The 25216-nt window shown below is 40.7% G+C and overlaps 2 protein-coding genes across 3 annotated transcripts in view; both read right to left on the bottom strand.

The window, feature by feature from the left end:
- ANO2 (anoctamin 2) overlaps window positions 1–14946 on the bottom strand; it is a 159393-nt gene extending 144447 nt beyond the window's left edge. Inside the window, exons 1-3 of the mRNA XM_059471896.1 lie at window positions 11065–14946; window positions 6596–6774; window positions 3716–4132 (exon numbers count right to left, since the gene is read on the bottom strand). Coding sequence (XP_059327879.1) covers window positions 3716–4132; window positions 6596–6774; window positions 11065–11083 — 615 coding nt within the window. The 5' untranslated portion in view covers window positions 11084–14946. The remainder of the gene's footprint in view (window positions 1–3715; window positions 4133–6595; window positions 6775–11064) is intronic.
- A 216-nt stretch (window positions 14947–15162) lies between these two features.
- VWF (von Willebrand factor) overlaps window positions 15163–25216 on the bottom strand; it is a 145972-nt gene continuing 135918 nt past the window's right edge. For both annotated transcript variants that reach the window (XM_059471892.1, XM_059471895.1), the window contains exons 48-52: window positions 22766–22864; window positions 21250–21378; window positions 19630–19669; window positions 16909–17006; window positions 15163–15502 (exon numbers count right to left, since the gene is read on the bottom strand). In XM_059471892.1, the coding sequence (XP_059327875.1) occupies window positions 15314–15502; window positions 16909–17006; window positions 19630–19669; window positions 21250–21378; window positions 22766–22864 (555 nt within the window). In that variant the 3' untranslated portion in view covers window positions 15163–15313. The remainder of the gene's footprint in view (window positions 15503–16908; window positions 17007–19629; window positions 19670–21249; window positions 21379–22765; window positions 22865–25216) is intronic.

Genomic DNA, 25216 nt, shown 5'->3' with positions numbered 1-25216 from the left:
TTTTTTAGGCTTTTAAATACTACTGAATTAAGCAATATACATGACATCATTTTGGCTATGCTTTGTCCTTAGCAGCTGACAGGAGAGACGCCTTCTCCCACTGACAAACAGGAAGCACCTTGGTGCAAAAAAATAGTGAATTTTAACCCCATAAATAAAATCAACTGCAGCACTATAAGCTTTGATTTGAGTCAGGCTGGGGAAGTCTTAGCTGGTTGGGTTTTTAAGTCTATGTGGATTTTTTATTTGAGTCAGGCTGGGAGGTTTGTTTGGGTGGCTGGGTTTTAAAATTTACATGGATTTTTCTGCACAAAAATTAAAAAATATGCCTTGGAATATCAAGCAGAAAAATCAAATCACAACCTCCATCATCAATAATATCAGCATTGAGGAACTTAAGGACTTCCTTTCCCCTCAAGTGTCATGTAATCAAGGGAGTTTAGTGAGACATTTTGGAAACAACACTAGCTCAAAAACTGAGGTTAGATGAACTTCTTGGAGGATAATTTACATTTTGTTTTAGAATTGTCATTTTACCCTTGAAATAATATTTCCTCTCCCAACTGCTATTTAGCATAGTACATTTCACTTCCAATGTCCTCAAAAATGATCCAGCTCTGTCAGAATGCCAAGGCACATCTCCAATGTCCTCTTATTCCATACCTATTATGCCTTGCCATACATAATTGTAATTGAAAATGGCGTGTGTTGCGTTTGCATTCATTAAAGCAAGAGTAAAATTCAAATTTAAGAGAATGACTGGTTTCAGATTAGGTGAAACACAATTATCAGCTTCCCCAGGAACAAATAACAAACAAACAGAAACAAAACAAAACAAAACAAAGAAAAACAAAGCAAGAGCAAAGGTAAAGGGAAATTAAAAAAAATTTTTAAAAAACCCAGAAACAGCAGTAAAAACAATAAAATGCCAGGAATGTTTTATTAAGAGAAATGAAAGTTTCTCTGGAGGACAGCAATAACAAATGATATAAAGTTATTAGGAAGTCGAAAATGTAATCCAAAATTCCTTAATTCACAAATAATAACTGGCTGAATTGAGACAGTCCATAGTTTTGCCTATTTTCCACAAATTCAAAAACAGCAATATGCCTCTCTCCACATACAAATTATACATCTTCATGTTTTTCTTGTCCTCTTCTTTTACACATTTGACAATGTGAGAAAGGTGTTTATTCCCTAATAATCAAACATATAACAATCATAAGGCCACATATGAGCAAACATATTAACATCAGAGAAATTCTCACTTTTCCAAAAAAAAGATAGCTGAAAAAATAAAGATTTTTAAATAGTTGTAACTCTGTCTTGTGTTCCTAGAGATGAACTTCCTGATGTCTAAAAAGTTTAAACCAACAAAACCAGCTTCTGGAATAACTCCCATGTGAGGTTGGTAGATCCAAACCATTCCCTGATTCACGACATCCCATCTTTCTTAAATTAGTGGATTTTCTTGCAAAACCATAGGAAGATGATGTAATGCAGAGAAACTAGGTCTGCTCCAAACCAAAGGTCCAAAAGTGGAATCTCTCTAATATATCTACCTTTGCAGCCAGATCAGACTTTTCTCAAAACCTGATCCAGAGTATATATTAGAGAATATATCTCAACTTGCAATAGTATTATATTTTAAAAATATGTTTCTTATATTAGCACTGAAAAGAACAACAACAAACAAAAAAAACCTCCACCAAACAAACATTCAGTTCAGCATAATCCACTGGAAATGTAGTAGTTGAAAGTCCACTGTGCTGTACAAAAATACAAATGCTGCTTTAAGGCTGTTCTCAGTTTAATGAATTTATAGACACATATTTTTTCCCAGGACTAAAAGCAGAAGTTTTTCCTGTATCAGCTCAACATACAATTTTAATCCACATATAAGGACAGCTGTGCCTTTCACATGTGCCTACTCAGCACGTTCTAGGAAATTCACAGCAAGAAAAACAACAGAACCTTCAGCATGTTCCAACAGGAGTTAACTAACATTAGAAAAAAATCAGTGAAGCGATAAAAAATAAAAGAAGTAAAAGCCACAGGTCATGGGCAGGGAAGAAAAAAGATAAGTCATAGTCCTTCCAGCCTCTTCCAGTTTCTCAGGAGATTCTGAAAGGGAAAACTTTTTCCCCTTTTGATTAGACAGCTTGTGTGTTGGGGAAGGACAGGAGGAGGGGTGGGGGACAGGAGTGACTCTGTACACACACAGTTAGAGAAGTGATAGAATGGGGTTTTTTGTAATTTTCAAAATCAATTCATATTTCCCATAAAAGAACTGATCAACAATTTCCTGTGAACTTCCGAGTTCCTTTACAAAAGGCCTTTTTCTCTTCATAGTGAAGACTGTGACAAAAAGGGCTTTTTTGATCAACACTTTATGACGTTATTTATCACTTTGTATATTATTTAAGAGCATGTTCCATCACTTGGAAGGAGGCCAAAACAGAATTTGTATCCAGCTAGACTTAGGGTAAGAAATGTGTCAAATAATCAAATCCAAATCTCCTGCTTGACTTTTTGGGTTCTGATGAAATTCAGAACTGAAAGGGGTCTCCAAAAACAGCTGTTCTCCTGGGTTTTTGTGCAATTTGGTTATAAAAATCATAGCAGTAAGATGGTCATGTAATGAACCAAAACCCTAGAGCACAGCATAAAAGAATCAGGATCTGAGATCACTTTTTTCTGCTCAGAACAAGGATGGCTCAGCCAGGCTGTGCAGTGAAATACAACCCAGAGCCACCTGCAACTCAGAAAATTAAGCAAGGAAAATGTAAAGAGTTAAAATACTTTTCTATTTCTTTCTACTCCTGCCAGTGATTTAATTATGCATATACTATGCTACGCCAGTCAGTTTCAAATTTTCAGATTCAGTCTGTGATTTGCTCCATGTTGTGGAAGTGCTGACTGGTTGCACTGGAACACGAGCTGTAAGTTCTCAGCACGTACAAAAAGGCACTCTAAATCTCTCAAATTTGGTGTCAAGAACACCAGAGCACCTAAAACCAGAACCCAGCAGGGATTTCCCTTCATTGGATAAAAATATCCATGACTTTCATAGGGGCACAGAGGGATAGTACAGAGCTCAGTGCAACAACATGGGAATTGGAAGACCTGTGCTCAACTAACTGACTGGCAATAGCCAAGTAAAATAGCCACAGCTCCCAGCTGACGTGAGCATAGTGTCATTTCAGCATCACACACGTGGGAGAATAAAAACATCATAGGCTGTGATCTTCTCCAGTCAAAGCATAGGCGTTGCTCATTTTGTGGGTGGAATGAAGGAAGGACACAAAACTTACATATGGCTGAGAAGAAATCTGAGAGTCACGCTGAAAATATTGTGAGGATATACGAAATGTCTTAGCAGTGTTCCAGCAAATTACTTAAGAGATACTTTCTTCATTTTAGCAATATTGAAGTTGTTGGGGGGGTTTTTGGCAAGAAAATGTTCGTATGCTGCATGCCATACGAACATTTAGACAAAGGAATACATTTTCACCTGAAGTAAGTTTGAAATTTCTACTCAACACTACATCAAACAACAATAACCATCATGTCTTTCTCAGGCAGAAAGGACCAAGTGACACAAACACACCCTGGCCACGTTCTTAGCTTCACACCGTTTTTTCGGCATCCAAAGTGTCCATTATCCATCCGGACACCCGATGCCATGTATGAGGTGCAAATCTCCCCCTCTTACCTCCGGGTCTTTCTCGATCTCCAGCCCTGCCTCCAGCAGGTTGCGTTCGTACTCCTCCCGCTGCAGCCGCCTCTCCTTCTCCAGGGTGTCCAGCAGGCTGAGCTCCACCACCTCCAGGCCAGGCAGCCCTGGCCACTCCTGCAGGGCACGCTGGCCATTGTCCTGCTGCTGCTGCTGCTGCTGCTGGGGCTCAGCACGACCCTTCCCAGTGCTTCCGTTTGAAACCAGGGCTACAGAGGCAAATCCGTGCCTCGGCTCCGGGGAGGCAGCACCAGGCACATGGCGGGCCAGGCGTTTGCGGTAATGGTAGGCCAAGACGTAGTCAACCTTTCTCTTGCTGTCCCTGAAGTAGAGGCCACTCGGGGAGGCCTTGTCCCTCGCCCCTGTCTGGGTCACTTCCACGTAGTTGTTGATAATCTGGGACAGAAATATGGGAGTTGCACAGACAAGAAAGCCAAAAGACCCAAGTAGGGGGGGGGGGGGGGTCTATCTCCACATGAAGCCACTAAGAATCCAGGTATGACCTACAAATACTAATTTTGCACACCAGCCTCACTTCATTCCTCCTCTGGCCATAAACTAAACATAGTTTAGTTTAGTTTATCCCAACATTTGGGATTCCTAAGCAGGTACAGAGGTACACCCCAACTCTGTTGCCCTATTCTGCACGTGCACAAACCAAGGCGAGAGGACACCCACATTATGAAAGGGCACAGAGAAGTGAGAATAAGGACCACATTATAGGCCATGTGCCATGTGCTGTGGAGCAAAGCAGGCAGGGAAGGGAAGCAAAATCAGTGTTGGAAGGGAAGAAATCAATCTTAGCCAGAATAGGAGAAATATCTTTAATGTGGTTCAGAAGGTCCAGAAGGGCCAGGCTGGACAGAAACACTTTTGAAAATACCAGGGATTAGAAGGGGTATGTCCCATAAATGGCTAGCCATGCTAGTTTATATTTTAACATATGAAAAGACTGTGTGACTGGTCAGTAACACAGTAATCCCTGCAAAAAGGAATCCATGGCTAAAATCCTTCAAACCACCCATGTTGCATCCAGTCAGCCCCTCAAATCATCCCTGCTTCACCATCTCCCTCTCAGAACCCTTCCGGGATGCAGCTCCAACAGTAATCCAGCCATCACTCATCAGCCTGGATGGAAATTCTGGAGCATTCATGTGGAAGTCTGGCACTGAGGCATTCATTAAAGGCAGCCCGTGAGTTTTTGAAACTGTTTGCAGCCACCATTTCCAGCACAATGCTGCCGTGTAAAGCCCTTCAGAGAGCACTATAGAGTGTTTTGCTTCACTTACTCTCCCACAAAGTAGCTTTCAGTCATCACGTCACTAAATAAATCCTGGGTTTACATGTATGCTACATTCTTCATCCTTTCACAAAATTATCACTGAGTAATCTGTTCTGCACATCACACTCATCACACCCTTCATGTCTAAAGTATATATACAGTCCCTTTAGGCACATCCAAAATTACACTCAGCACTACATCCTGGCAGAATATAAAACTGCTTTTGAGACATCCTTTTATTTCAATTCCACATTTCCTGATTAGATACATTTTCATGTATTACTCACAGGAAGCCCATGCATACTCTCCAGATCCATCTCTGCCCCAGTGAGGGAAAACCCGTGGCAGATTTCTAGTGTCCCTCCCAGAGAGCTGCAGGCTATACAGTGCAGAAGGAATGATGTCACCACAGCAGGTCACTGGTGCAAGGCAATGCATTAGCAGGCTCTAGAGAAGATGAGCTCTGAGGATCCTCTCCTCCCTTACTGGAGAGTGTGGGCAGAACCAAGAAGCACGAACAAGAAACAGGAGAGGGAACAAGGAGGGAGAATGTGAAAATCACTCCAAGGTTTTCCTGTTTGTTACTGTGTGGAGCCACCTGCCACATCCCAGTCACCTGAGAGAGCACCATAGCAACACTTGGGGTTGCTGGAGTTACACAGGGGATGAGGAGAGTCAACAGTGATACCCTCTCCGTGGACTCTTTTCCTCTCTCTTGGCAGCAAGATGCCATCCCCATAATTATGGGTGTCCAATTCACAGAAAGCTGATTAAAATTTCCACAGATTTCACTAAAGACATTTCCTGCCCCTAAATTTGCACTGCTTGCCTTACCATGTGACATTCTGGCACAAGAAGACTTTTTTAGGGAGGAACACAAAAAGTCACAATTTCAAAAATGCCTCTGAAGGAACTATCAAGATCTTTCGCTCCTCCTCTCTCACACCCACTGTAAAAGTCAGAAACAGTGATGTAAATGACCAGCTCAAGTCCTGCATTCACTGCCTCTTGATGTTTCCAAGACATGAAACCATCACAACAAGGAATAAGAAAATGGGAAGGGAGGATCAGCGCTTCATGACGATTTTGTTCTAGTGGTCTGGTAGCAAATATATCACTACAAATACATCCCAAATGTGCCTCCTCTAATGACAGCTCTCCTCTGAAAACTACAGCCACACCTCACTTACAAAGGGAATCAATCCAATCCAGCCCCCTTGGTCACAGCTGACTCAGGGTTGACACATGCACACCCAATTTAGTGATCAACCTGGAGATCTTTTCTGCCACTGGAGGTAGTAGCAACCCCCTTCATTCCTGCTCTGAAGGATTTTGGCTAAAGTAAACAATCCAAAAATTTTGGTGAGTTTACTACTGCAGAAATTAATTCTTGCTGTACACAGAGACAAATGAACCATATGAGGCTGTGGTATCACTTTCCTCATAAATATTCTTCTTCCTGTTCTGATTTAACCAACACACAGGACAGTGTACCCTGCTCTTCTCACTCTGCTTCCAGCCTCTTCATAATCCCAAATGCACTTGACCTAGGTCCACGAACATGAAACCCTACTTACAGAACTTCTGTAGGACACCACTGATGCTTCAAGACCTCCATTGGTCCCACTTCTGTGCCAGGAAGTCTGGTTCTGAGGAACAGTGAGGTATTTGCTATTGTAGGCTGAAAAAGCGTCCCTTGCTGATTTTCCTGTCTTCTGTCCATTGAGAGTTGGGTGTGAGGAGGGTAGAGCAAAGTCTAAGAAGGAGAGATAAATACATAAAGCAGGTTTTGTACAGATGGTTCCCTAATGGAATGCAAAATACTGCAGTCAGTAGACACTATTCATTTCTAATGATATGAACAAATCCAATGGCATCAGGTAGAGGTAGAAACTTGTGGATCGTGGTCATTCTTCATAAAGAACTCTTTACACATGTGAAATGCTCATCAAGTATATCTAAGATTATACCTACATGTTCTGGTCTTTGGGGGTAATGTCTGGAATTTTTAGACGTGCTCCCCATCTCTTGCGTTTGACAAATTACATGGTCACAGTGCAGAATGGAGGGTTTGGAGGGGATGGAGATCATCACAGAATCACAAATGGGTTGGAAGAGACCTGAAAGATAATCTCATTTCTATCCCCACTGTCATGGGCAGGGACACCTTCCACTATCCCAGGTTGCTCAGAGCCCCATCCAACCTGGCCTGGAACACTGCCAGTGATGGGGCAGCTTCTCTGTGCAATCTGTGCCAGGGTCTCTCCACCCTCACAAGGAAGAATTTCTTCTGGATATCCAACCTAAATCTGTGCTCTGTTAGTGTGAAGCCATTCCCCCTTGTCAGGTCACTCCAGGACCTTGTCAAGAGTCTCTCTCCATCTTTTCTGTGGGCTCTCTTCAGGCACTGGAAGGCCATAATGAGGTCACACAAATGCCCTTTCTTTTCCAGGCTGAACATTCCCAATTATCTCAGTCTTTCTTCACAGCACTGCTGCTTCATCCCTTTGATTCTCTTGGAGGCCTCCTTACTCCAACAGGTCAATTCCATACTGGCAGTAGCACGGTGAAAAATGCTAATAAAAACCAGTGGATACAGAACCTGTTTCAACACACAGATGTTTCATACTCTTTCCCCCTCTACTGGTGCCACAGCTGAAATGGTATTGACTGATCCATACTCTCATTCTCTTGGAAAAGCTCTTAGAGGGAAAAACCATGTCTTGTTCCTTCCAGCATTAGTGTTTTATATCCAGGAGAAGACATCCTGTACACATCTGCCTACATGGTCAGCACCATCATCACTACAGAAACAACACACCACTGCCTCCATGTAGTCAGGACTTTTCTCCAGGAATAAGAAACAACAGCTTCCATCTATCCAGGGAGACACCACATCCATTGTGTACTGCTAAAATCCGGAGGTTGTATTTCCCCCTCATTTAGCTGAGACCATTCTATCCCCTATACTCAGACTGAAACTGTTTCCCCACCACCACATTCTGAGAGAGGAGACAGTGGAATGCTAAAGAAGGAAATGCTTGGACGAGGGTGTCTGACCCTTAAATGTTATGATTGTTCTTATATCAATAATGATTATTATTATATTCTTATATAAGTTATGATTATTCTTAATCAATAACAGATTGGGGTCCAGCATCACTTGAACAGTCCAACAGACTGACTCACTAGTTTTCCCTGTCTGATCTCCCGAGCAGAATCGTGCTTGGCTCACTTTAACGAAGCACATAATGATGCCACGAGGGAAACTCCAAGAAAAATAATTAATAAGTGAAGGTTTCATTTCCAAAGGCCACACACAATGTTTCTCCAGTATTTTCAGACTAAGTCTGGGATACCTCACAAGACCTCTACACAGTCAATTAAAGACCTCTTTTACTTTCCAGTCCTTTTAACTAGGCCTAGGGAAAAAGCTGCCATTCATTTATAACATGATTTCATCTCCATTATGCTTCCCAGCCTCTAGAAACTGTGTCACAAACCTGAGATTAACACTGGTAAACTGGTGAGGCAGTCAGGGACTCCCAGTCAGAACAAGTTTTTTGATGAAAATGCAATTGCCATATTTGTATCTAGGGGACTCCTGTTCTCCCAAAAGCTTTTCAACTTCCTAAATTAAACCAATTGAACCAGAATGTTTTGGTTTGAATGCATTCCACATTTGATAGTTCCTGCCTGATACAGCACTGCCTCAGGGGCTTCTGCTTCAAATGCAGCCTGACCTCATTCCACCCTGTAAGCCTTTATGACATTTGGCCTTACATGTTCTCATTCTGTAAATATTCTGGAGGAATTAGTATCTATAGAAACAAGCTCTGTGTGTGTGTATGTATGTGAATATATATAAAATTTTAAATATGCACATATGCATGGTTTTGGTGTATATTTACATATATATGTATCTTCAAAGAACAGCAGTACAGGGAATCTTGACTTCAACTAAGAAAGCAAATGTTCAGGAACTACACTCATTCTACAAAAACGGCTGGGGAGCCATCCCTCCAGTCAAACTCCATCGAGTTGTAAAATGGCTTCTGAGTACAAGGTACCTCGAGGCTCCAGGACAGAGATCAGTGACCAGTTCCAGTTTCAGTTCGCAGCCAGTCACCACCTGCTCACTCAGCCTCTCTGTACTCCTTTGCCTCAGCATTCTGCAGACTTAAGGGTTGCCCACATGTGCAGCAATTCACCTCACTGTTTGCGTTCCCAGGTCCTTGTCCAAAGTGCCACCATGAAGAAGTTGCACAGACTGCCATAAGTGGAAGGACTGAGAGAGAGTGTTAAAGGCCCACACTACTTGTGAAAGAGGCAGTAAAGGAGTCTGCCTAATTAGGAGCTCTGTATTAAATCCTGAGTAACAACCAATTAACTGAGCTGAGTGGTCCAGATGATCAGATTATCACAGCACAGCTACTTGCAGAATACGCTGCAAGTGATTTGGTTATCCAGGGCACGGACAGGGAACTGCTTTCATTTATCTTCCTTTCTTTTTAGATAAGTATCAGAAAGGATCCACATTTCTGAAAGACACCCAAGTTAGAAGAATACTCCTCTGCAAGATTGTTCCAAACATCTGCAATTTAGGAACATTGTTTGACAAACTCCAACTCCCAAGTAGGGATGAAAAAAAAAACCTACTTGAACTTACTCTTTCCTTGTAGCTTTACTCAAACATCTTTCAAAGGACATATATATATATATATATATATATATATATATATATATATATATATGGTTGTACACGTGCTCTTTGGGTTCTCAGTAAATCATGAATTTTCAGGTCTGAATGTAGATGAAGTTCAGCTCATGCCAAAATTAGTTCTTGTGCATATCTCCACCAAACTCAACTATAGTAAAGCATTATTTCCTCCACTGTGCCTTCAAAACCACCATTTTAGTGCTTTTTAAGAATATAGGAATTAGACAGACAAGGCTGTTTGGGTTGGCTCTAATGCCATCTAATTTGCCACCTGTGTGTTCAGGGCTCACACAGTACCTCTCAGACTGCAGGTGGAATGGGTAAAACAACAAACCCTGACTAATGCCAAACTAATCTGGACAGCCTGAGTGCAGCTGCTTGTCTGAACCCCATGCTAATGCTCAGTTTGAAATGTCCTGAGCCTCCAGGACACCCAGCAGGAGAATCTTTTGGGTAGGACTCAGTATCTCAGTTGTATTTCTCTACATTTGTCCGTACATAACACAGATATCCTTTGTCTTTCTACCTCAAAATATGATTGGAGAAGAAATAATACTCTTTATAAAGAGAACCATCCAATTCTGAGTTTACTTATGGGACTGATTTTAATAGAAGCAGTTAAGCAGCAGGGGACTAAACACCTAAGTAGTTGAACCATTCTAAAGAGAGAAATATCAGATAGCTAAAATTTAAAGATCAAATTCTATTATTCTATTATTCAAATAAGAAATTTGAAGTTCACAGGAGAGATACAGCCCCAGAAACAATGAGATAACATTGTTATCTCATGGAAATAACCACAGAACTTTTGACTATGACAGCAAAAGAACAATGACTCAACATCAGCACTGAAAGTTATTCTAAACTCGTACACTGGGAACTCCAGAATGAAGGATTTATGCAAATAAGAGTCTCAGTAGATTTGCTCCTTTTTTATGGGAATTTAGAGCTCAAGGCTGCCTATTTTCTCCTGGAAAAGGATTTTGCTTACTCCCCACAGTTGCCATGCAGTAAGGCAAATGCAGGGGGAAACAGCAGAAGACCAGCACAAGGCATTTGCCTAGTGATTGTCTTTTCCACGTGGATCACAACACTGACCCACAGCTGCTCTTCTGAGCCTTTAGGAGAAGTGAACTCTGCATGTTTTATCTCTGAGCTCTCTGTATGTAACTGGGCTGCAGATTTCTCTCTTTTTTTTTTTCTTTTTCTTTCCCTAAAAGAAGACAGAGAAGTCCTTCCAAAGTACTCCTTTCTTTGTTCTCCACCCCATCTTGGCCTATCCCTATTCATAGGCAGCAATAAGAATGAAACAGAAAATAAACTTACCAGGCATGTGTGTTTCCATGTTGCCTGGAGGTTTGGCTGGAAATTGTGTCAGTGCTAAAATAGGATGTGGCTATGCTGTGCACAATCTTCTTCTGCACTGGCTTAAGGAGAGAACAGCACCAGCGGCTATTTCCATCCTGCCTTGATCCTGCTTTAAGCAAACCACAAACTGAAGCTAATTAGTGAGACCTTCTGGTTTGGTGATTACCATCAGGGAGGGAAGAGAAGGAGAAAGACCAAACTCCCATGACCTGAGAGGCCATGGCAGTTCTCTGCTGGAGAATTTTAGCACTTTTCCTCATGTTCCATAGCACCTCAAGAAACAAGGCATCAACAGGCATACTTTGTCCAGAAGGCAGTGGAGAGGAAAGAAAAAGGCTAATGCAGATCCGGGGCTCTACAGCAGAGCCAGCTCTGTCCAAAGAATCAGCAGTCAAGGATCAGATTGTCTTGGAGGTGGTTTCTGTGGGGAGGTGTGTCTTTGTATCTACAAAGCTTCACAGTGCTCCCAGGTAGGAGGTAAGTGCAAAAAGCTTTTTATAAGGCTGTTTCAAGTACTCAAGTTACCTCAGTGCCTGCATGCACTGTCATTCCTGCATGAAATATTCAGAGGATTATCTTGTAATCAATGGTCTAATTAGAACAGGTGATGGATCCTGCTTAGCCTTCAACCTTGCAATTTAAGCAACTATAGGGAAGAAAAGTTGTTGATGCTATCTGAGAAAGGACTCTTATTTGCTAATGATAACTGAAGAGAGATGTAACTAATTCGAGTCCAAATCTTTTTTTCTTTAAGACTGTTCATGAAACTATGATGGTTTTTCTAGTGTGACAGGGAGAAATGGATTTATTCAACGCCTGAATAAAGTCCAGTGGTTCTATGATCTTGTAAATCAGGGTAGTGCACTGTGTCATGGCTGGCAAGGGTAGAAGTTGTCTCTGTCACAGAGAGATGTGTTGATGCACCCTGGTTGTGCTATCAAACCTGCTGAGTACATAAAAGGAGCAGTGCAGCTGTTGTTTCCCAAAACTTGGGCTGGGTGATGTAAAATGTTCCCAGCAAGACTAAGAAATTTGTATGGGATTTTAAATTCATTAAATCCCTCCACTCTTCTTGGTCCCTACTTTGAAATGGCATTTATTATCTTCTATCCAAAGAATCAAGAGGTATCAAATACTTTCTCCTTTTTACCCTGCTAGTATCTTATAGTACTCTCAGAACTTCTTTCAGAAGTTTTAAAAAAAATTAATCTGTTTCCTAGACAGGCAACAAATCTCCTGCTTTCTACACCTATCTCAGGGAGAAGGAAATGAAAATGTTCTGAAACTTTTGCTTTTTTCCATCCACAATCTATGCTGCTCCAACTAAGCTCAAAACCAGAAAGGCAAATCCTGGCTAATTCTGGAATAGTATAGGATTGTAGAGCCAGGTCCTGCTGGGATCCTTGTTGACTTATAGCTCTGCCTGCACAGGTTCCAATTACCAGCTTTTATAAGCCATAAGGATGGGTGTGTTAAAGGTAATACACTTATCTCAGGTAATAATATACGCAGCAATATGAGAGGAAGCAACATCCAGCTGCTTAGAATGGAAGTAGCCTGCTTTTAAGACTTTCCAGCAGAGAAAATGTGGAAATCACTATCTTTCCTGAGGTACTTGGGTATGGTGCTAATTGATAATTCAGAGCTGTGACAAATAATACCAATATACCTGCTCGTGTTTCACCTGCTGTAGAGGAGTGGTGCTTGCAAGTCTGTAAATTTAGCAGAGAGATTGCATGTTTTGAATTATTAAGGAGTTATATAAGACTCCTCCCCAAATCCATTCAACATTCCTGTAAATCTATCCTATAGCACACTCAACAACCCAGCTGATGGTCTGAAGCAGTGGGATGTGCTCCTAATCATTGGTGGAAAAGTAAAGGCCAAGGTTGCTCAAAACCATCAAGGCTCACAAACAGTATGTATGGACTTGGGAAACAACATTCTTCAAAGCCTGGCTTCTGCTGGAGAATGCAAATGCAAATCTACAGTCAGATGTAGAGTACTGGGTGATGTGCTGGCACACTTGATCATAGGCAGCAAGACTGTGCTCTTCACTCCTGCCAGGGAGAAATGCTGATGAAAGTATTGGAATTGCACTAACTGCAGCTTCCTGTGTGAAAGGTAATGAAACCTGCACAGAGCAGGTCTGAGCCCACTGGCTCCTTGAGCAAAAGTCAGACAGTTCTTTTGGGGCAGACTGCCAGAAAATGTTTGGTTCTCATGCCAGCAAGTCAAAGTTAGAAATGTATTTACCTCCTCAGCCTGTTAAAGAAGATGGTATAACATTCCCTCCTGCTTTTTCTTCCTTGCCAGTTTGTTTCTACAAAAGGATTTTCAAAGAAGATTCTTCTGGTCTTGCTCATGACGGGGGCTTGGAATACACAGGTCTGAGTAACAATATGTAGACCACACCAAAGTCCCCAGAAATCCCGGCTGTAAGTAAAGCCAGTAAGCACTCTTCTCATGGGCTGCATCGCACTAACTCAGACAATTAATTATCTACTTAGAAGACCTGTCTGCAGCCATGAAGCCTCAGGCTGCAATCCTGTCAGCTTTCATGAGCTAAGAAGGGTCAGTCTGGGTGAGGGCACAGGCTGAAACAAAGGGACATCCCAGCCATGGTAAGTGGAAGAGGATGACATTTGCCTTTTACTCCCTTCTCTCTTGGTCCTCTCTGATGTTGCAGGTTGCCATTCCAGGAATTGCTATCTTCAGCTTCAGATGAACTGCTGACTACCCGGGTGATCCAAATGCATCTGTCAGAGAACTTAATATCTAGAGGCAGCTAGGGGAAGGAACAGGGTAAGGGTGGAGGTAAACTGGTGACAAATCTACTGCAGCAAGTGGGGCTGGTGCCAATTAAAACCGGGTTTCTCTCTCTGGTATTACTGTGGACTATAGCAGAAGACAGATGCATGGAAGGCCTGCACTTCTACCACTGGGCAGCAATAAAGGTTGTCTTGAAAGAATATTAAAAACAAAAAGGGCTTACAATTTAGGGTGTGTTGAATCCACAACTGACTGGCAAGAGGAAGCAGCAGGGATCTGCCTGGTTCCTCTAAAAAAGAAATACAACTTACTTTTTAGTTGAAAGCAGAGGAGTTTTTGTTTGCTCCCAAAGGGAGCTTTCCTTGCAGTTCAGGAGATGCTTTGACCCATTTAATCATGTCAAAGTCCCATTCATTATTTTAAAATTGTTAGTTAAACAAGAAGCTTAAATAATCCTTCTCTTTGAAAAACATGCATGGCAATAACAGGCCTCCCTCTCTCATATTTTTGAGAAATTAGTACTTCCCAGTGAAACTGCTTCACTGACACAAGATTCCTCCAGGACCAACAACATTCTGGAAGATCTTTTGTGTTCCATGGCCCAACTAGACAGAGTAGAATTTAAATCCTTGTAAATATATAATTGGCAGCAATAACAAAATAAATTACATCAGCCACTGCAAATTCTGCATCTAAATTAATTCCAACTTTTGGAACAAAAGCAACAGGTGAAGTCCAGGCACCTGGAAATAGGTGAGATAGCCACTGAGCTTTCTCCTCGAGTTGGTGTGGGCACGGGCTGAAGTAGGAGCTGTCCTTAAACTTGTACACATGTCTTGAGGGCGTGCACAATTTACAGTCTGTCCTCAACACACAGTTTCTTTTCATTCAGCTTCAGGAGAAACATGTATATGCATTGCAGAAAGATATTTGGTTGTCTGAACAACCAGTATTGTTTGTGTACTACAAACATCCTATTCTTACTCTGAAGCCTTATCCCATAATTACTGTACTCCCTGAAAAGAATGGGAGGAAAAAGAGCAAAAAATTATAAGTCCACTGTGTGTCACTAAGGACTGAATTGGGGAATGAAAGTGTAATGTCTCTGCAGATAACACCAAATTATTTGAGAAACATTCTTTAAGTATAAGCAACTGCTTCTGAGCATGATTTATTTGTGGTTGTCCTTTTGGGATTTTCATCAATAATGTGGATTCATTTCCACAGTGAAATGAAGAGAATCTCTTTCCTACAGTCCACCCCAAGATGAATCAGACCGTGATCTGTTGTGCTGGTAAGCTTTATTGTTTGCTGTGTCTATAGAATTTTTCAGGATTCTAATGGATAAGGCAGTGTACAGAGAATATTAGGCTTGCATTGTGAAGTTCCTCCATCATAAAACTTCAGATTAAGCAGCTGGGCTTCTGGGCAATATTCATGGTGTGCACTTGCGAGCATGGCATTCGCACAGCGAGGCGGAGGGGATGTAGAGCTGCACCATGGTCCCGTTGGGACAGCGCAGTGGGATCGTCACCGTGGTGGTCTGCGTGGCTCTACAGCAGCTGCAGTGGTCTTCCCACTGCCCTGTCTGAGCAGAGTACCTGGTGGTGCTTCTGCATTTGCCCTAAATGGAAAAAGAAGAGAGCTGAAGTTTGAACAGAGCCTCATGATACTCAGAATCCTGGTTCCTTCCTTCAAAATATCCATGGGTGACTTTGTCCGGCTTCCATGCTCTGTTGAAAACATGAACTCAGAAACAGGTGCCTGGCTGCAGAATGCAGGGTGCTGCACAAAGAGTAACTTCTTATGAGCATAATCAGAGCAAAGGAGAGGCTACTAAACTGCTCACACACACAAAAGAGCCCAGAATTTAAAATCTTATAGGGAATGTTCAGAGCTATGGTATTGGCTTTTGAGTAAATGTGGTTATCATGCATTCAGAAAGTGCTTTAGCCCAAATGCTGCAACTCACACACCCACTGTTGTCCTGCTGGTGCTATTATTTCTTGTTCTGCTTGTCTGGCCACTTAACTAAATTAGACCAAGCTGTCAGTGCCTGTAGCTATAAGCCTTCATGATGTCAAAATAAGCAGCCTCACATAACACTCTGTCAGAGTCCATTTCCTTTGGTGGCTTTGTGCTCTTATTTCCCAGTCTAATTAAATTAAAATATCCTATCATTATCAGGGACGACTTTAGAAAAAATGTACTCAATATTGTTTATTCCCGATGTAAAATCTGGACTTCTGCAGGAGAAAAATCAATACTTATGACTTTATGGCTAAGGACCATTTACTTTGTAGACAGGACAAGAGGCTAAGAATTATTAGTTATGTCATAACTTGGATTGCACACAAAGGTGATTAAAATCCTTGTATGGGGTTTTGTTATCTTGGAAAGGGCAGAGATGGGAACACCCAGAAGGGAAGTTATGCTCCTGTCTTAAAAGGAAGTTGCCATATAAGGTGTAAGCAGTGATGGGCTAGAAATTAAACTTTTAATCTGATTATGGAAGATACAAGACATGTAGAACACAAGAGTTTGGTGCCAAGGCTAGCTGAGGAATCCCAGAGCTTTTAAGGCATACAAGTCAAATCTTGGCACTTGGGTTTAAAGGTCTTTTAAAATGCCATTTATCTAAATACTTATTTAAATTCCCCTAATCAACCTAGAGGCTCAGTGCTTAACTACATACTCAGAACTGAAAATAAGCTTCACAAATGTGAAGATAAATATTCCTCTTTTTTTTAAGTAGAAAGTCCTAACAGAGCTACTTCAGAGTCATTAATTTCTGCTGGAAGCAAGAGAGTGGGATGAACAAAGCCTTTGTGTCTAACATGTGCCATTTTTCATGCTGGTTTGACTAGGGAAAATTCAGCATCAGCAAATTACTTCAGGAAATAAGTGCCAATGAGGTTAACACTAAGCCAATCAATGAGAAACTGATGTTCCACTTACTGAAGTGAAACCATGGTGGAAGAAATGGTTTCATTTAGGGAAAGAAAAAGGGGGTTGATTTTTGTTATTTACCTCACAATGAGAAATGGGCACCTCCTTTTCAGCCACACATCCACTGATATTCCCGTACTGCAGTCTGGTACTTACTGGATGGCACTCCACCTCCACACCTACCAAGTAAAAAAAAAAAAGAAAAAGAAAAGAAAAATTTTAAAAGTGTTTGGCACTGCTGGCAATTGCTTGTTGTAATTTATATCCCTTTACTCCTGAAATTGTTGTCAGTGAAATGTTCTTCCTGGTAAAATCTCTAGTTGGGTGTGTCTCAGAGTAATTCATGCAGAACTGTGTGACTATTTCACACTACAGCACTAAAGTTCCATTAGAGAAGGGTTTCCCTCATGTTTATTTTCAATTGACTGCTTTGTTCTAAAGTCACCTTGGCCATCAAACACCAGCCTCTCCCCTGGTCTTAGACAATTCTCCTGTTAACTCCAGTAACCAACAGGGACTCTGTTCCCCCCCTTTCAAAGAGAACCTCATCATTAACATGCTCAATATAAACTAAGCCAGAACATTTTCTTCTGAACTCTTGCATGTTTTGGTCTGCATCCTAAGACTTGTGAAGGAGCCAATGCTTTTTTCAGTGGGTATTTTGTGCATAGACAACAGCAGCTCTGTGTAGTGTTACTGTAGTTTTATGTCGCTGTGAAGACAGACACCTACTCATACCCATTTCTAACTAACCAACAAAATTTCTGTGTTTAACAGAATATTGGACTGATTTTTCAGTACTACCCCAGAACACTTCAGAAAGTTTAAGGAATTCAGCAGGGTAACTGCAAAACTAAGTACACACACAAAGGGAAGAGAAAGGTATCCATTTTCCTACCAGCAAACACAACTTTCCATCAGTATATTGGTACCAAATTGACTCTGTGCCTTGCTAAAACCTTAAATTTCATTTTTAAAAAATTACAGCTCATATATGGTTCCAGGGCTGAACTCCCCTTTCTCTTTTAATGATTTAATCACTCCTTTATAAAAATTGTCCACCTGAAAGTTGGACAAGTTGTGCTCACACACTTGAAAAGCACAAAAAAAAAAGTCATCAGCCTCAACACAGATCGGTTCCATTTTTGATCCTGACTTATCAACTTGTTTTCTAGTTACTTTACCTCTGTTATTTACTTTTTTTGTTGACTGTGCCTCCTCTGCAAAGCTAGTGCTTGTAACTTAACAAGACAGGTGAGATTGAGATCAGCAGAGAAAAGAGATGCAACTTCTTTGTTAAGTGGGAAAATAAGGAATAGCCTTTGCCAATTATCAAGTCCTGTGGCTAATACCACAAAAATCTCAGGAGAAAATAGGAGCTCTTCACTTGTTCCACAAACTAAAAGCTGGAACAATGTCCTCAGACACATTAAAAAAGTCCAGTTGTGAAGGCATAACATAGGAAGGGAAACTGACTCCTCAACCAGCTCCTTTGCCCAAGGACTTGTTGGACTCTGCTAAGCCAAAGGCATCAGCCTGGACTTGAGGGAATGAGTTCTTTGCCCAATTCTTTATGGCACAGAGACATCTGAAAGACCGACTCTCTCAAGACGCTGGAAAATAATGTAATCTATGTCCATGAGAAACTGAGAACTGAGCTACATCCAGGCAAAACATCATTGGGAATAAGGATCTGAAGGTCCATTCAATATGGGAGGTTTTGAGTATTCAATAAATAATTTTGAGTATTCCTTACTTGTAGCCTGGTAGATTAAAGCTCCTTTAACCAAATTACCTCTTTGATCCATTTGATGACAGTCTCTCAATAGCTTTCTGACTTCTATCTCTCAAGCCAGAGCTCAGTGATTATCCAGACAGGCAAAGGCTGCAAACTTTTTAAGAGTTACCATCCTTCATCAGGGGTATTACTGCAGCAGCTCCTGTGCCAGTGTGGTGATGGGCTGCTATGCTGGCCATCATTTATTTATGAGCACATGCATAGCAAAAAAGAGAAAATTAAAAGACATAACACAGATAAGATCTTGATATTCTGACCTTAAAAGAGAATTTCAATCCTTTGTTATATTTTTCAATTTTATATAAGCCACAGTATTATTTTTTACTTATAGAGGAGAAAACTGAGAGGTTATCTGCTCACAAATGCATCAGTGATTCATTTTAGAAATGAGAACTCAACCCTGCAATCCTTCCTTATGTAAGCATACCCTTCCTACTCTCACAGCCTGACTGACATTTGGATTATCCACCCAAAGATGCGTGAAATTAAGAGTTGCAGGATTGACCCCTAAACTGACAAATTTAAGAACCAGTCAGGCTGTTCCATAGGAATGCATTTTCCCTACTATTTTTGGTTAATGTTATCAAAAACATTACTGCCACCAGGGTTGGGCTTTATTGATTAATTTATTTAAAGTTGATCATTTATTCATGAAGTGTTTTCCTCACATATTCAGCAGTATCAGGTTATGTGACTTGACAGGCTGTCTGTGCAGGACTATTCCTGTTATCATCAGATGAACAATAAAATAAAACATTCATAATTAACATCTGCATAAAATGTGGAGAGTATCTATTTCATTCTAAGCACTTGAGAATACTGTAAAAACGCGTGTTCTAGATCACAAAACATGACAGACAGCAGCATGTCAGAGGGTGGGCTTCTTTGATGGTTTATTATAAGCACATTGCTAAGCTCTGGTTCATTACCCTGCATATTATGGAAATTGTAGGTACTTACACACTCTGTCTTTTCCATACAAGATTTCTGGATTATTTACTTACACATGTCACAGCAAGTGTTGCCAAGTTTTGCTATTCTGCCCTAAAATTATAAAAAAAAAGAAAATTCAGATGTTGGCATAAGTGATACACTTCTGATCTGCTGGAAGAAGATGTATAAAGCAGGATACTAGGCAAAAAAAAAAAAAACTGAATTTCTATATTATACAAAATCATAAATCTACATTAATAATCTTCTCTTTATCAACTTTAAGATTTTGAACTTGTGATGACATTTGCTGGTAGCTAACTGGAAGTAATTGACTTATTAGCAAGTTCAACACCTGAAAATATTGCTCTCACCTGCTATTAGGAGCTTTCTAAAATAAAGACATTAAATACAAGTAAATTCCTGAAAACCAGGAGGATAAAACCAGTAGCAATCAGCTTTCATTCTGTTTAAGAAATATCACATCTGTCAAGTAAATTTTAAAAGCCATATAACATTATGTTTTGTTTCATTGCTATCATACAGAATAAATTCTCACAAATATATGAATAGTGCAAATTATTGAAAAACTATAGTAAAAGGCAAAATGGAGAAATATTTACACTGCAGGGTGATGCCATTGTTGCACTCAACCCTTGAGCTTACATGCAAAAGTTTGGAGGCTTTTTTAATTAAAAACCCTAAAATTTTGATCTGCAACAAGATGAAAACCACTAATTTTATAGCTGAAATAGTTCTGTTTGTGGGGGATAGGAGAAGAACAAATGCAGTTTGAGAAGTTCTGTTTAAAAAGTAAACTGTTTTTCACTGATTTTCCATTAACATCACTTGAATATGACAATAACCCAAAGCCCGTAATGTAACGCAGTATTCTTTTCTAAATCTTTGTTTATACAGCAAAACCATGTATTACAATTACACAAGTGAGAAATGCCCTGTAGAAGTTTTATTTTTCCCACATTATACGTAAATTCTCCATTTGTTTCATGTGTATGAGCAGACTGGTTTGGCCACCAGCTTTACTAAAGGTTCCCTGCTTCCTGCCATGCCCAAGAAAATTGGAGCAGATGGATATAAACACCTGTAAGATGTGTAAAACCTGACAGATAAGCAAAAACAGGGCCCCATGTGCTACACTCACACCTCACTCTGCTCCTCAGTGTCTAATTAATCTCAAATCACAAGAAAGATGGATGAGTACTTTTTGCAGGGCTTTTTATCCTGCTAAACAACTGCAGTTGTGGAAGTTTGATCTTCCTGCAACAGTGTGAAAATTCCTTTCCCTAACATCATATAATGGCAGAGAAAAAATACCATAGTATTTCATATGCATATTTCTCCGTTTGTGTCATTGTCCACACAGTTTTGCTCTGGATCCCAAACTGAGAACATTGTTAGAAGAACCACTTGCAAATGTCTGATACTTCAAATATTCAGCTTCATATTCATAACAGAATTTAGGGTCAGCAGTCAGCACAGTCTCACAAAAAAAAAAAACAGCTTATATTTTCAAACAGAGAAAACCTACATCTTTCTGAATTTCAAAGCTCAAATTCAGTTTAGCCAAGGTGTTGGGAGAGGGTTGGGATTTCCCAGCCCAGCACACAGAAGGTACCAGAAACATGGCAGAGTCCATTAGGAAACCTGGGAACACGACCTGTTTCACTACTTACTCCTTCAGCCAAGCATCTTCTGGCATCAAATGGAGGACAGCCAGTGATTCTCCTTTCCCAGATAAATTCCCCTCTCTCATTTACTCTGCAGGAGTGACGGTCACAGCCATCCTGAAGGGATGCGTTTGCCTGGAAATATTGAAGGGCTGTTAGCTTTACACAGAAACAACAGGGACAGGAAGTTTTCAGGATATTACTTTGCTGATGTCTCAATTAAAGTACCATGGTGGTGACAGTTATAAAACATAGAAATCTTTGCTTATCCACAGTCATTTTATTCTGTTTAATTCCATGGCCATATTGATCACAGCTCTGCCCAGACTGTGAAAACCTGACTTTTTCAGCTCTTAACAGGGAAGAAATTTCCATTAACTTAGTAAAAAACCTTCTTAAGTGAGAGATCTGGAGGTCTGGCCTATGATCTGTCTTTCAAAGAGATATAGATACAATTATTTACCTTCTGGAAGAGTTGGGAACTTCTTTAGAAAACATATATACAACCACACTCCCATCCCCCCACCAAATCATTTAATTTGAAATAAACCCTTAAGAGCAAGTCCAGCCATTAACCTCCCACTGCCAACCAAGTCCACCAGAAAACCACATCTCTAAGATCCATATCCACACATTTTAAAAATCCCTCCAGGGCTGGTGACTCAACAACTGCCCTGGGCAGCTTGTGCCAAAGCTGGACAATCCTTCCAGTGGAAAAAAAAAATCCAATCTAAACCTCCCCTGGTGCAACTTGAGGTTGTTTCCTCTTGTCCTGTCTCTTGTTCCCTGAGAGTGGAGCCTGATCCCCCCCAGCTGTCCCCTCCTGTCAGGGAGTTGTGCAGAGCCAGAAGGGCCCCCCTGAGCCTCTTCTTCTCCAGGCTGAGCCCTCTCAGCTGCTTCTGGTGCTCCAGACCCTTCCTCAGCTTCATGGCTCTTCCCATACTCTCCCCATCTAAGATTTTTCATACAAATGGAATAAAAGAAAATTTTAGATGCTGTCTCTGGTGAGAGAGAATGGGGTTTAACCAGAAAAATATCCACTCCTGTTTAAGAACATATCCTGCACTGCCAGGTTGGATGTGGCTCTGGGCAACCTGCTCTACTGGAAGGTGTCCCTGCCCATGGTAGGGAATTGAGACAAGATTATCTTTGAGGTCCCTTCCAAACCAATCCATTCTATCATTCTATGCTGGAGAAGTTTCTCAAAATTCACATTCTTAATTTAACTATTTCACGTCTTAAATGAGGGTTTTCATTTCCTCTGTTTGAGGTCATATTCCAGTTAAAGTTTTGTGATAACATTCCTGTAACTAGAATGTCTCTCTAGGATTTTGCACTGGGGTATGAAGTCACACATTTTTTATTTACAAACAACTTAACTTCCTTGATCAATTATTCTGAGATACAAAAAACACTGGTAATACCATGTTACCTAATCAAAAACATGATTATACATTTGATTTACATTTGATGATACATTTACATTTACTCACATATAAAATAAAGAATGCTTAAAACTTACCTGAAGATTTTGAACCCTTCCATCTCTCAGCCTGATGCTACATGAAGTTGGCACACATTTTCCACAGCAAGAGCCAGGGATTTCCTGCCTTCTGTAGTTCTAGAAGGTGAAGGACATTTTTCTGGATTTATTTTGTTTTAAGCATGCATCCTGTATTTATTTTAAGAAGCTTTTTTTAAGAAAATAAGATTCAGTGGACAAAATGACAGCCAGCAAAATGCTTCTAAGTAAAACCAATGGATTCTACACAGTGCAACATGGAAAAGTAGTTGGAAGTGCTGAAACTGGAGAGAAAAGGGCAAAGTGTCCAGTAAGCATTAGGCAGGGAAAGGGCAGAATAAGGGAAAAGGAGAGCAAGAAAGAAAAGGGGAATAATGGAGCCCCACAAACAGCATTGAAGGGAAAATCAATGGCAGGAAAAAGAGCATGGGAGAATGAGCAGCACTAAGTGGAGAGGCAGAAAGGTATAGAGTGAATAATGATAAGGAAAAAAATCAAACCAAGCAGAAAGCAACCGAGCTAACACATGAAGTGTCCCATAGTAATGTCCCCAGCTGCTCCAAATAACCAAGAGCTGCTTATGATGAGATGAACATTTTTAAGAAAATAAACACTTCCTAGTTCAGTGAAGGCATGCATGTTATCCATATGTTTTTATAGAAGAGAATTTGGGGAGGGAGACTATTAAATCATTGGGGGAAAACATAGTTCATTGTTACTTAGGTGAACTTTCCCTACTAGCAAAAATATAAGCACCTAAAGCAGGTCATAAAATTACCCCAAAAATGACCCTCCTGAGCAGAATATGCTGGAGATGGCTGCACTTCAATTGCCAGTGCTTTTCCTTACACAACTTCAGCATCCAGGAGAAAGCAGGTGTTCCTGAGAGAATTGGTACTCTTAACCCATTTGTACTCTCAAATTTTATCCATTAGCAAGGAATTGCTTTTAATCTAGGTATACCATGAAGTCAAAGGCTTTGGTTCAGGAAAGATTCTGTGAATTGTGTGAATCCCACTGGCCTTTAGGGAGATGAAGACATTCTGTATCTTATTTGATTTTTTTCTCCTCAAGCTCCACAAATTCATTACAATGGCTAGGAAGGGGTATATACTCCTAGACCTGCAACTTCCCTTGGGTAGCTGCATAGCTCCCAAACACAAGTTCACTGTCCTTAATAAGCCCAACTGAAAATGGCTCTTTCTTCAGTGTTTTCTGCCTAGTCTGTACTTTTGTGTTACATGGGGAAAAGGAGCTGGTTGGGTAATGTGTGGGTGGTGAAAGAAGCAGGAGAGGAATGTTCCCTCCCAAACTTTTTTTTTTTTATATCATGTATTATATTGATTCCTCTGACATAATTTCTACAGCTGGCTCCTTGCATTAAGCAGCGAGAATGGATGCTCATGTATCTTTGTGTGAGAACATACACATGCACACATGTCTCTGGTGACAAATTCAATCTGGTGTATCTGTTTGGGGTTTTTTTCATGGATCTGCCAGGTTATATTTTGAGAAAGATGCTCAGCACTGAGCTTGGCCATTTGTTTTCCCTTCAGAAGCCTATGTCTATAATCAAACCTTACAGAAGGGGTAATATTAGGGTCTAGAACCACAAAAGGTATTCCAGATTGTCCTTTTTGTCAGAGGCTACATCCATACCACCAAATAAAAGGGATCAAAGCCAGTTTGATGGCCTAATGGACAAGTGGAACACTTATAAATTATCTGAGCTGCATTCTCCACATGAAACTGGCTGGCCTTGGTTTGCCCTAATCACGGACCTGTCCCTGGACATCATTTGGAAGTCACATCATCATTTTTCTACTCATAACAGGCCAGCTGGGACACTGTTGACAATTCTTCAAGAAAAAGAGTTGCAGGAAATAATTTGAGTCTGCAGTCTTGCTCTATTTTTTTATTGTTAGAGATTACTCTCTACAGAAACTTAACTACATTTCCAGTCCTTTCCAGTTCTACTTCAGGATGGGAGATTGGACTCATCAAAAACTCTGCCCCTCTCTGTTCCAAGAACCCTATCAGTGTATGCCCCTCCTGGACATTAGCCAGAAATCCCACATGATCATGTTAGAGATGTGGATTTTGGGTGCCAGGGCACCCAAAAACCACTTGCACACGCACTGGGTTTGGTTGGGGCCATTGTGCTCCATCCACTATCCAGGCAAAGGATGAAGAAGAGGAAGAGGCATTTAAGTTTTGGGGTTTTTTTCTGTGAAACTTAGCTTCTGATCTCTGCTCTTTGGACACAGGGTGATCAAACCAGCCTCTGCATCTCACTTTGGTCTCCTTCTACTCAAGGTATTGGTGCTAAGAGAAAAAACTACAGAACTGAGCAAAACTAATCAGGCAATCCTGTCACATTGTTGGTCAGTAGAGCAAAAATGAAAGATATATCTCTCTGGCTTTCTCACCCAAAGTCATTCCTTGCAGATG

This window comes from Ammospiza nelsoni, chromosome 5 (genome assembly GCF_027579445.1).
Source record: "Ammospiza nelsoni isolate bAmmNel1 chromosome 5, bAmmNel1.pri, whole genome shotgun sequence".
In the NCBI taxonomy this organism is placed as follows: domain Eukaryota; kingdom Metazoa; phylum Chordata; class Aves; order Passeriformes; family Passerellidae; genus Ammospiza; species Ammospiza nelsoni.
Note: the sequence above shows the minus strand (reverse complement) of the source record. Positions and strands in the feature narration are given on the sequence as shown.